At 38.3% G+C, this 13,063-nt stretch overlaps 1 protein-coding gene across 2 annotated transcripts in view; it reads left to right on the plus strand.

Moving 5' to 3' along the window:
- The first annotated feature begins 694 nt into the window (after positions 1-694).
- Positions 695-13,063, plus strand: part of HGF (hepatocyte growth factor) — a 67,203-nt gene continuing 54,834 nt past the window's right edge. For both annotated transcript variants that reach the window (XM_006088685.3, XM_006088686.3), the window contains exons 1-3: positions 695-1,003; positions 7,343-7,508; positions 11,153-11,265. In XM_006088685.3, the coding sequence (XP_006088747.1) occupies positions 916-1,003; positions 7,343-7,508; positions 11,153-11,265 (367 nt within the window). In that variant the 5' untranslated portion in view covers positions 695-915. The remainder of the gene's footprint in view (positions 1,004-7,342; positions 7,509-11,152; positions 11,266-13,063) is intronic.

Here is a 13,063-nt window from a genome sequence, read left to right on the forward strand (position 1 = left end):
TTGATCAGACCCCAGATCAGACAAGTTTCCCTGAGGCACTTTGGGTATATTTGTGGTGACTTTGGGGGGCTTAGCACAGCTTCTGAAAAAACTGCCCGCTCTGAGTCCTTTGGACGGGGGCAATTTTCCCACCTGGCAGTGTGGCTGCTTTTGTTTGCTTGTTTATTTATTTTGACCATATATTACCACACCCTTTTCTCACCTAACACCTTTCTACCTGGGCTGGACCTGCCTGCGCTCTGCCTCCTGCCTGCCTCCTCCTCCCACCCTGCCTCTCACCCCCTGAGCACCTGTGCCAGGGTTTTGAATACCTAGATTGCTCTAGCAGTGAAACTAGACGGCTCAGGAGCGAAGGCACAGTTGACTAAAAAGCAGCTCTTTGCTTTCTTCTGCTGCTGCTTCCCCTTCCTCTTTTCCCAAATAGATATGTAAACACATGTATTTTCTGCTTAAATTGAGCGAATTGGGTCTCTGTCTGTGCCTTGATTTAGCTATTGGGCTGAGCCTTGCTCCTCCCTTCCCTACTCGGATAGGAGCGCTCGGATCTGGAGCTGGAGCTTCCAAATTGAAGCTGGCCCCAGGCCAGGTGACCTTTTCTTTGTAAGTTTCTTTCCTACGCAGAGTTGGAGAGTGGAGGGGGAGGGGGGCGCGGGGAACTGGGATCTGTTTGGTGTTGTTGGTGGGGGGGGGCAGTGAGGGAAGGAGGGGGTGGAAGAGAGTAAAGGGCTGTTGTTAAACAGTTTCTTACCGTAAGAGGGAGTTCAGACCTAGATCTTTCCAGTTAATCACACAACAAATTTAGCTCATTGCAATAAAAAGCCGCTCAGAGCCGACTGGCTCTTTCAGGCACTGAGTCCGAACAGGATCCTTCCACCCAGGCATCTCCTCCAGTGGGACCCGCCAGCGCCCGGCACCATGTGGGTGACCAAACTCCTGCCAGCCCTGCTGCTGCAGCATGTCCTCCTCCACCTCCTGCTGCTTCCCATCGCCATCCCCTATGCAGGTTAGTTTTCTCTTCTTCGTTGTTATTATTTCCACTATCTCTTGCTAACCTATTCTTTCCCTAGCCTCTCTCTTTCCCCTATCCCCAGCATCCTTTCTTAGCTCAGTATGTGGTATGGGTTTTTTTTAAACTTCTCAAGGTCCTTCTTTTGATCTATTTGCAAAGCATTTAAAATGATAATTAACATCCCCTCAGCGTGTCTCCCCACCCCACCCTTACTCCCTAATGACCCAGCCCCTTCTCACTTAGCTTAATAGGTGTGGACTTCTGGGTAGGGATGAAGTGCTAACACTGGCTGGAACTTGGATGGTTTGGACAAGTTTAAAGTTGAACAGAAGGTCTGGGCTGACGAGGGGAGAGTGATGGTCAGTGCCGCAGGGATTCATTTTTTCTCCAGAGGATACTTTTCCATGACCATCCACTACCCCACATCACTCTGTAAACACTCAGAGCCAAATTATGGCTTTATGCAGGTCAACCTTTGGAGACGGCAGATGAAACTCTGAGTCTATGCATGTTATGAAAATGAAAGAGAAAGCCTCCCTTCTAAGATCTCAGTGTTTCTGGGTACAGATGCCTGTCTTTTTGAAACTGCAGAGCAAGGAAGGCAGAAAAAAAACACACAAAATTGTGTAACTTTGATTAAAGCTGCAGAGCTGCTTTCGGCGTCTCATTTTCTGCCCTGAATTTACAGGTTGGGAAGGAGTTGCTTGGGAGTCCCTATTGCCTGGAAGTTGAGAAACTTCTTTTACTGCTTTGGGACGTTTTCTGTTGTTATCAGGGCAAGAGGAAACATCTGCATTTGGTTGTATTATCATTGTAGTGGCTGGGATGCCAGCGGGAGAAAGTAGTGAGCATCATGGGTGGGCACAGGGGAATAAAAGAATGGAACACATGCCCAGATGGTAGACATGGCCTTTTTATAATCTAAAACAGGGAACTGGCTGTATTTTTTAAGAGAAGTTAAATATGAAGTTCATCAGACCTCTGATCTAGCTCTTGATGTAATAGAAGAGTTGAAAACATCAGGGATGTGCTAAGTGATAAGAAATCGTTCAATCCACCTGGCTTTCTTCTCTTTTGTGAATTGGTCCTTTTGGAAAACAACACTGTGTTAGAAAGGTCAGCTTGAAAACAGGTAGGTTAGACTTCTGCAGAGGTGAAAAAGAAGTTAGTGCAATCACCAGGTTATCATGCTTGAGATGTATCCTGTTAAAATAGATTCTTATAAGACATCGCTGGTTTAGGGGAATTTAAGTATAAATTGAAATCATGGCTGATATTTCGAGGGCTTTCATTTTTAAAGGTTAAAGTGTTGCTAAAGTCTGAAATAGACTCCGGTTACCTGAAATCATCTGTGCTATTGCAAGGGGAACACAGTGTGGAAAACCCAAACAGTAGATCAACCAGAGACAATGTCTACTTGCTTTTGGCATGCATCATGAAGTTTTGGCAGGAGATATACATTTGTAATTATATTTCACTTTGGCTAATGTTGAAATGACTGCGTTTCCTGAGTGTAGAGAAAACGCAGCCCAAGACTGTGCTGGCAGGCAAGGAGAGGCCAATTGGGAATTACAGATATGCTGTGAATAATTCCTGAAGTGTATAATGGTCAAATTGTCATCAAAAGAGGGTCTGCCTTTGTTTGGGTGGCAAGTTTATGTTGATAGTTGTTCTTTTTTTTAAATAACATTCTTCAAAATGGAAAACATGGATAGCCCTCTTAGGACACAGAAAGAAAGTTTGTTCTTGTCAGTTTCATCTAATGCTGAACATTTAAAATTTTTGTTGTTGTTACTTGCTTCAGTGATACTTTTTGACTTATCTTATTGTACATATTGTAAAATCATGCAATGTTAGGAAGGAATTGGATACTAGAGTAAAGTGACAACCAGTTCTGAGCAGGATGCATTATGGAGATATTTTACTGAAAAGTTTTTAAAGAAATATTCAATGCAGTGGACCAAAGCCATGTTTATAGAAGTTGTTGCACAGAGAATTACCCTCTATCTGTTCCTAACTACACTGGAAACAAATATCCAATCCCTTGTAACAGCTGAAGCATTAAATGAGCATCTACTGTGGGGGATATAAAGATGAACAAATGAGGAAGAAACCTACATTACTGAGCAACTGTTATGGACCAAGCTCTAAAAGTGAAACTTATTTAATTCTAATAAGATTGGCATTGTTGGACTCATCTAACATGAGAAAATTGAGGTTAAAGACCTTAAATTATCTTAGTGAAGGGATAGACCTGAGTGTCTTACCCAAATCTATGTGAATGAAATATATGGGATTAAAAAATATTTATACTGAAGCCAATAATTGTGAAATCAATTGAAACAGCCTTTAAAGAATCCATTTTGCTAAGAAATTTAAGAAAAACTGTGGGCAGCTGCTGCAAGTTTTCAAGTTGACAAGGTACCTGACAGTGTAGTTGTTTTGGTTGCTGTGTGGATGGAGAGTGGTAGGCAGAAACAGCAGAGGAAGAGAACAGGAGCTTCTATGGGATGAAATGAAATGGAATGAAAGAGAATGGAATGAAAGAGAAGGGAAATATCTAGGGAGGCCCCTAACCTCCTACTGAACATTGCTTCATTTTGCAAATCTCTTTGCTGCTTCTCAAATAGCAACATTTGATTGAAGTCTGACAGGATGCCTTTCTTCTTGACATCTTTATTTGTGACGCTGCTACCTTCTCTGCAGAAGGGGAGATGCTTGTGATTTCCAAGTTCCTAGATAATAGCAATGAAATTCTGGACCAGTATTTATGATTCTTGCCTTTGAGAAGTTTAAAATCTCCTGTCACAACCATTCCCTCCCATTAATTATTTGTATACTTTCATCTTAACATCTTGCCACTTCAAGCTGTTAATCACTAATCATGTGGGTAGGTTTCTCAGAATATGTAGAGCCAGATTCCTGCATCTTTCCACACCCTGCAAATCCTTTCCTTGCACGACTTTCCTTTGAAGTCAATGGTTAGTCCACACAGAGAAGAAAATATATGAGGTACTGAGAGAAATGAGTGTGAGGCCCAGGGACCAGGGGGAGAAATGTGTCTTTCTTCAAGCATCTTGATACATTTGACCCTACTCTCTGTTTGTAGGTTTTCACTACAATCCTAATGATTTCAGTTCTAAAATAGGGACTTTAGGTTCTTCAGGAAACACAGCTCCCAGAATGTTTCCCAGACTGGGAGAAGAGGAAAAAGTAGTTACAATTTGAAGTACAGGAAACATGACAAAGTTGGAGTGATCTCTCACCCTTTGATTTCATTTCACTATTTTGTTTATAAACTTCAACTAACAGCCATGCACAAAATTAGTAGGGCAAAATCTGATCCAAAGATATTTTTGAGTTTCTTCCCAAATTAAACTTGTCTTGTAACTGTTTTCAGTAAAATAAGCATCAGTTGTTACTACATATGGAAGATAATTTTTTTTTGGATGCTGCTTTTTAATGACTTCCGTTTTGAATTTTTCTTTTATTGAAGAAGAAATTAAGTTTATAGGTGTATGGGTTACATGATGTACAATTAGCTTGAACTTCACATTTTTAAGTATATGTTACTGATCCAGTAGAAATGACTGAATTATAAGGGAAAGCTTCTAAGTCATGACAAATGAATAGTGGAAAGGGAATCCTGGTATCTGGTTCTGATCACCTCTGATTAGCTTTGTAGCCCAGATAAGCCTTTCACTCCTATTTATTATCTAGTAAAGGGAAATCATGGATTTATTTGCCTTTTATAATGCTTTTTGATCTTTAGATGAAATGTAGTGATGGAAAAATTTATCAGCAAGCAAGAGTAGACTATTTTTATGAGGTACAGCCACACATTAACACATTTCAACAGGACAACTGAGGAGCTGTAGAATTAAACACAACCAGCAAACCACAGGGACTTTTTTTCTCACAGTAGTCTTCAATGCTTGCTTTCATATTACATGGTATCAAGAAAAGAAGCAGAGCATTGACCACAGATTCTATTTTTTTTAATAATTAGTAAAGCACATATCTGAATTTAATGTTAGTCTTGGACTTTTTAAATTTCTCTCTCACTTAGATGTGTATAATAAATACATAATACATGAGGTCATTTTTAATTCAATATTTTTAGTTAACAGAATTCATTTGATATATATAATGCTTCCATTTTGGTGGACAATTTTTTAAATAAATGATCTGCATCTATTAACTATATTTGTTTCTAAGAAATATTTCTATTTGTGTAGGAAATCAGATGATTATTATGCTGTGAAACATTTCATAGCACCTGTGAAATAGTGCACTAAGGTCAAATGAAGGAGAACCTCTTAATGAAGAAACTTATCTTCCATTAACATGGTCCTGTATTATAAACCAACATTTGTAAAGAATTGTACTATTTTTTTTTTGCTTGGGAGAGTAAGTTTCACTCTTATGCCAGAAATTAAAGAATAAAATTTCAAAAACAAAAGTAAAACTTTGCATATTAATAACATTATTTATCCAAGTTGGTTTCCAAATATTTACTTAATGATTATAGTTTAAATAGCTCCTTTTAGTTCAACTATAATACAACTTTTATTTTTCTTAGATTGAGTAATTGGGATATTAGCATTTCAGGTAATTAAACAAAGTCATCTGGCGAGTCAATGAGAATGCCAGAATTATCATCTGTCTGCCAACGTTATGCAAGGCATTTGGTCCGCACTCAATAAAAAACATGTTGATAGATTATTTGGTTGATTGAATTTCTATGTTAAAATGTCTTTTAAATTATATCTGTTGTGCCATAGCCATTTAATCTTGTAGGGCAAAGAAAAGTTAAAAAAATGAAAGCATTACTACAGAAATTAATACCAGTCTTTTGGACCCTGTGTTCTGGAGTTTTATAGGGAACTAGACATTTAGAAGACTTCATGTTTTCTCTTATTTATTGTGAACTTCAGGTTAGGAAAGACATTAATGAGTAGCATCTGTCCTCTTAATAAACCAACTGGAGCCAGTGGTTGCTGGCAAACTTAAGAGTACAATGCCATTCTTGGTACCTCACTCTACTAGCCATTGTTTCAATTTTTTTAGACAAAAATTTTCACTCTCTTTTCTTGACACATTTCACCACATATAAAAGCCAGGAATGCATTGTCTGTTCTACTGTCCAAGTTACTTCTGTACTGATGGCTCTAATCTAAATCTTCATGAAATATTTACAAGCCATATTCTCACATTCTTTCTTAGCAATGCTAAGAGAAAAGAAGGCATCATAAGTGTTTAAGAGTGGGGGTTCTGAAGCTAAGGCAGCTGGGTTTTGAGTCAGATCTTGTAAGTGGTCAATTTTCCCCTGTGTCTTGGTATCTACATCTTTAAAATGAATATATTATTGCTGCCTTTCTTATAGGGTGTTCAAAAGGATTGACAGGCAGAGGAGGGCACAGTCATGTCTATCCTTATTAAACAATAGCTGCAGTCTCTTAGACATTTTCATCCTCATGGTAAAGATGGTGATCATCATTACAAACCAGACAACTTTAGGCAAATTGAGAATAAAGAAGCAAGTTCATGATACTCTAATGTTATTCAATGGATTACATCTTTTAGGATGTTTTAGTTCTGTTCTCAGGTTTTTAATAGGAGGATTCATGCTATCTAGGCGCCTTGTCGAGTACTTTCATGAAGAAAAATGATGTTGTTACATTAAAGGATGAAGCTTTACATACATTTGATTTGCAGCATTTGGATTGATTTCAAGACAAACAGTTCAATGATACTAAGAAATAGTGCCCCCAAGCACAGAAGACACTAATGTGGGAAGTGAGAAGAGCTAAAATATGAATAGTATGAAATATTTTAAAGAGCAAGTCAGAAAAATGTGTCCACTGTCCCAATTTTAGTGAGAAGTTTCTTATCTGCTATTGAATGGGCTTGTTTAATTACTACTATAACTTACATACAGACCACTTATGGGAGGAAATGACAAATTTAATTATAGAGCATGATATGATATGCCCTGGCCCTTGCTTTCATACTGTTTGGAGAATATCATGTTATTTATTTCTTTAGAGTGAACTCTGCCCTAATTTTTAAAAACATCCTTAATTTGAAAGAATGTAGATGAGTGAAGTGACTCTACATGACAAGTTATTTATTCTTCACTGATTATAATATTCTTTTTTTCTCTTAACTATCAGAGAGTATCATTGCTCACTTCACTCTATCCCCAACTCCTGGAGGTCTAGTATGTTGTCAGATAAAATCATTATTTTGTAGATGATCTTTAAGGATTTTTTTTTATGTTAGCCTCAAAAGCATATTCCTCATGTGTGTTTTTAAAATTATTATTAATAGAAGGACAGAAGAAAAGAAGAAACACACTTCATGAATTCAAAAAGTCAGCAAAGACTACTCTATTTAAAGAAGACCCATTACTGAAGATAAAAACAAAAAAAATGAATGCTGCAGACCAATGTGCTAATAGATGTATTAGGAATAAAGGACTTCCATTTACTTGCAAGTAAGTTTCTTTATTTTGTTCTTAGGATAACTTTCCAAATACAGTATGTACTTATTATCATCATGGTTTTTGTTTTTGTATTTAAAATGTGATTTGCCCTTAAAATTACAAGCTTGGCTTTGGTGTTAAACACATTACAACAGAAGACTTAGCTCTCAGTTGATGGAAATATGAGTAAGGAAGTACATATAAACTGACATCTTTTAGACCTCATGGTGGCTTTGGTTATGGAATTTATATTTCTCATCTTATAAACAATTGAACTTTAGGAACTGAAAGGTAATTAGATTTACTTTTATCTCACTTTTAAATGTTTTAGAAAACATTTAAAATATTCTATTCAGAGTAAACATTTTTTTTCTTTCAAGAGGAGTGAAGAAATTTTCAGAATATAAGTTGGACAGTAGCCAAAATTTACTGTAACTTATGTCCATGTCTTTAGGGATTTAAATAAAAGGTGTTGAGAGAATTAGATTAAAAACTAGAGGGGTTGGTGTCAGCAGCAGAGATGTTTAGGTCAGGGTAGTGATGATGACGTTATAGATGGAAAGTGATGGGGTAATTCAGAGAGGCATGAGGGGACTCAGAGTGAGTTCTCTTACTTGTGAAAGTCCCTGCATGATCTCACAGAGAATTCCTTACTACTTTGCCAGTAATCCCAGAGGATGCAATTTGGAATTTTGGGCCATGAAGGTGACACTTTCATCCTAACTGCCCAAGGAAAATGTGTTTCCTAGTTCTTCTCCATAAACATTTCTCCCCTCACTTACTTTCCTCCCTTTCATTCCCTATTTCATCCCACATGTTAGAGGATTTAGCATGACACCCTGTAAATTTTAAATTCTGCTCTATAACATTTGGGTCATGACACATAATGTGAACACAGATTTAGTAATGTCATGGCAAGTGGTCTGAATTTCATCTTGCCTTTCTCAGAGAAATGACTGTTATGGGCCTGAGGGGAAAGGATATGGTCAGAGAATAACTTCAATAGATTTAGAGGGTGGAGAGACTATCTCCTTTCTATCCATTTACAGCTCCTCTGGAAGTATTTTATAGCCAAACTGCCACTTTCAGGGAGATATTTCTTGGCAAGAATAGTGGGGGATTGACTTTGCAAGTATTTTCCTATGATGATTCTGCTTCTTTCCCCTGACTTTCTGATAAAAGCCTTGAGTTAGTTAAAAATAAATTAGAGAAAACCACTCTCAATCAGCATCTCAGCTGTGTAGATTTATGGAGATGTTCTTCTGGCAGAGGAGGTTGGATTTACTGTATCCCCCCCCCCCCCCGCCTTGGGGTCAGAAGGGCAGGGCATAGAGAATTAGAGAACCACAATCATTGTTGGTTTTTAACTCTGAATCTGACAATACACTCTCCTGAATCCACAAGTAAGGAAAGTATTGCTACCTTTCAATTTTCACATTAATCAGCCTATGCCTATTAAAACCAAACCAAAACAAAACAAAAAAACCCTTTCCTTTGTTTTATTTAGTAGAAACAAAAATGAATTTGCTTCATTGGAGAACACATGTGACCTGATTAATATATCTTTACATACCCCATGTATATGAGGTTTCATATTTTCCTACCATATTCTGGTTGAGTTAAATTTAGTCTGCAAATTTATGGCAACCTGTACAGAAAATCACATGTAATAAAACCCATGCACAGCCCAAGTTTTCCTGCCTAGAAATTGTATCATCCTTCTCACTTATCTATCCCAATATGCATGTCTTATACATATGTGTTTGGAACCACTAAATACATTAATTATTCAGAATTAAATATATATACTGTGATACTCTGAAATTAGGTTCTTAATGAATTAAATGATATTTTTGCTGACTTGTTATATGGACTAGAATCATTGGCAAACAAGGGCAAATATAGGAAAATGTTGGAAAATACCAACAAAGCTGTGTAAAAGCATTTGCAATTGAGTAGGCATGGAGTGGAACATTGTCAAACACTCTTTTCTCTTGAGAAGGGATCAACAAAATTGATTGCATGGAGATTGAAATGTTCCTTTGCTGGGTAGGAAAGATAACCAGAGTGCCTGGTTCTAAGCTCTTCAGAAAATTGCCATTCATCCATTGGCTCAAGAGAAGAAAACAGGAGGCATTCCTCTTCTAGCCATGACTGAGTTACTCTTACTGGAATTGCCCTCCTGCCACGACCAACTAATTCTTGAAATGAAGATGATAATTAAAATCAGGCTAAGATAAAGTCAAACTCTTAAAGTCAAACTTAAATTTGACAGCCAGTCCTGACCGGTTTGGCTCAGTGGATAGAGCGTCAGCCTACGGACTGAAGGGTCCCAGGTTTGATTCCGGTCAAGGGCATGTACCTTGGTTGCAGGCACATCCCCAGTAGGGGGTGTGCAGGAGGCAGCTGATAGATGTTTTTCTCTCATCGATGTTTCTAACTCTCTATCCCTCTCCGTTCTTCTCTGTAAAAAATCAATAAAAATATATTTAAAAAAATAAAATAAAAAATAAATAAATTTGACAGCCAGGATCCAGTCCATATGGAGTGTACAATGGTCGAAGGAAACAGTTTTCTGAGAGAATATGGCAGAGTAATGGAAGAAGAGAAAAAAGTGAATGAAATCAGTGAGCTGGAGACCCTGTCCCTCACTTTCCAGATGTAACCACATTTGTATTCACAGCGGCTAATCTTGCACGTTCCCCATGGGGCTCCTGCAAAGTTATCTCATGTCAAAGCAGTATAGAAAAGTAGTTTATATATGTTTGCTACATTTTTATTTTAATGTAAAGTTAAGTGGGAAGCTATTGATTTATTTTTAAATGTTTGTTTATTTTTATATATGTTATTTATATAATTACTATGGTTTCAAGGTCATTTAACACTCTCCCCCTAACACTACAATAAGGAAATAGGGAATTTAACATGTATGGCATAAGTTTATAGTCTACCAGATCACAATACAAATCTATTATTAGCCAATTCTTTTTTTTAAATTTGTTTTATTGCTTAAAGTATTACATTTGTCTCCTTTTTTTTTCTCCCCTTGACCTTCCCCTGGTCTCCCCTACCCACCAGTGTCTTGTCTTATCAAGTTATTCTGCCACAGCTACAAAAATAATACTTTTATGTTTTGCTTTTAATTACTATGTCAGCTGTAAAATGTTTTTAACAGGTAGATATTTTAAAATACTTGTATGTAAATCAAAGCACAAAGTTTATGAATAGGTTTTGAAGTTATGGATATAGAATGAAATGTAGTAAATAAAATATAAAATAATAAGTAAAATATTTTCTAAAATTTTATGTCTTTTTTTGTATTTGTTTCATAAAAATTATTTCCCCTTATTGATATTATTTAAAAGTTGTCAAAATACTAAGAAATGAAGGCTTGTCCATGGTGGCATCATAAGTAGCATAGTAAGGAATTTTAATATCATTTCTTAATGGGAAGAAAACACTTCAGAATTCCAACATCGGTTCTTATCTATAAAATGTTATTAAATACTTTACTATTTATGGTTATGAGATTTTTGCATTTATAATTTTTGTTTAGAAAGACTTTTTATTGCCCTCCTTGGTTAAACCATGTGCCCAATCTTTAAAAACTGTATAAATAGTAGTATTCCTTCTTTTCATTCAGATATTTTTTTCAGGGCCTTTGTTTTTGATAAAGCAAGAAAACGATGCCTCTGGTTCCCTTTCAATAGCATGTCAACTGGAGTGAAAAAACAGTTTGGCCATGAATTCGACCTCTATGAAAACAAAGGTAACCGGCCACTTTCTAAATATCCATAATGAAATCAAGTGTGAAAGTATGTAAATTTCTGCCACAGTTCTTTTTCTCATGGATTTTTCTGTTATATACTGGACCTATTATGCAGTCAATTCATCTATTAAGACAGATGACACTAGAGACTTGACAATAGAATGACACTTTTGATTACAGAGATCATTTCCCAAACTTCCCATAATTAGATTACCTCTTCTCAGTTTATTTCTAGGAGCCTCTCCTAGAAATGGTATTCTCCATGTCATTTTGGAAAGTGCCACCTTAAGCTATTAGTTTAAGACATCTTACATTACAGCAAATTAGGGGATTACTATAGTATTTTAAATTTTAACAACTTTAAATATCTAAGTTATAGTGATTATTGCTGATAATAAAAAATGTGGAGATATTAAAAAGTAGTTGGATCTATTTCTAATTATTATGTTCTTTAAAACATTATATATCCTATCTAATAATAGAGAAACATGGTAATTAACCGTAACTTCGCTACCCTTCCCATTGGCTAATCAGGGCGATATGCAAATTAATTGCCAACCAAGATGGCGGCCGGCAGCCAGGCAGCTGAAGCGAACAGGAAGCTTGCTTGCTCCAGTGATGGAGGAAGCCAAGGTTCCCCGCCTGCCACTGCCCAGCTCTGAGCTGCACTCTAAGCAACTATGTTGCAAATATAGAAGCTAAACAAACCCCAGAAACCTGCTTTCAGCCGGGCCGGCCTTGGAGCTGGAGTTGCAACAGAGTTTCAACTATAGAACCCAAACAAACCCAGATACCTGCTTTCAGCAGCCGAGGTCTCAGAGCTGGAGCTGAGCCTCAGAGCTAAAGCCGGCTCTCAGTTCCAGTGACAGCTATAGAAGGTAAATAAATCCCAGAATAAAATAAATAAAAAGAAAAAAAGGAGAGGTTGGGAGCTTCAGTCACCCGCCAGCCTGAAAACGGCCCTCAGCCCCTCACCCAGACTGGACAGGCACCCCAGTGGGGACCCCCACCCTGAAGGGGGTGTGAACAGCTGCAAACAGCCATTATCCCCTCATCCAGGCTGGCCAGGCACCCAAGCGGGACCCCCACCCTGATCCGGGACACCCTTCAGGGCAAACCAGCCGGCCCCCACCCGTGCACCAGGCCTCTATCCTATATAGCAGGGGTCCTCAAACTTTTTAAACAGGGGGCCAGTTCACTGTCCCTCAGACCGTTGGAGGGCCGGACTATAGTTTAAAAACAAACAATGAACAAATTCCTATGCACACTGCACATATCTTATTTTGAAGTAAAAAAACAAAATGGGAACAAATACAATATTTGTATTTGCATGTGGCCCGCGGGCCGTAGTTTGAGGATCCCTGCTATATAGTAAAAGGGTAATATGCAAACTGACCCTAACAGCAGAAAGACTGGGAATAACTGGTCACTATAACACACACTGACCACCAGGGGGCAGACGCTCAATGCAGGAGCTGCCCTCTGGTGGTCAGTGTGCTCCCACATGGGGGAGGTCTGCTCAGCCACAAGTCAGGCTAATGGCTGCCAGTACAGCAGTGGTGGTGGGAGCCTCTCCTGCCTCCTCAGCAGCGCTAAGGATGTCCGACTGCAGTTTAGGCCTGCTCCCCGCTGGCAAGTGGACATTCCCCGAGGGCTGCCGGGCTGCCAGAGGGATGTCTGATTGCCATCTTAGGCCCAATCCCCCGGGGAGTGGGCCTAAGCTAGCAGGTGGTCATCCCCTGAGGGGTCCCAGACTGTGAGAGGGCACAGGCCGGGCTGAGGGACCCCCCCCCCCCCC

This window comes from Myotis lucifugus, unplaced genomic scaffold, assembly GCF_000147115.1.
Source record: "Myotis lucifugus unplaced genomic scaffold, Myoluc2.0 scaffold_51, whole genome shotgun sequence".
Classification (NCBI taxonomy): Eukaryota; Metazoa; Chordata; class Mammalia; order Chiroptera; family Vespertilionidae; genus Myotis; species Myotis lucifugus.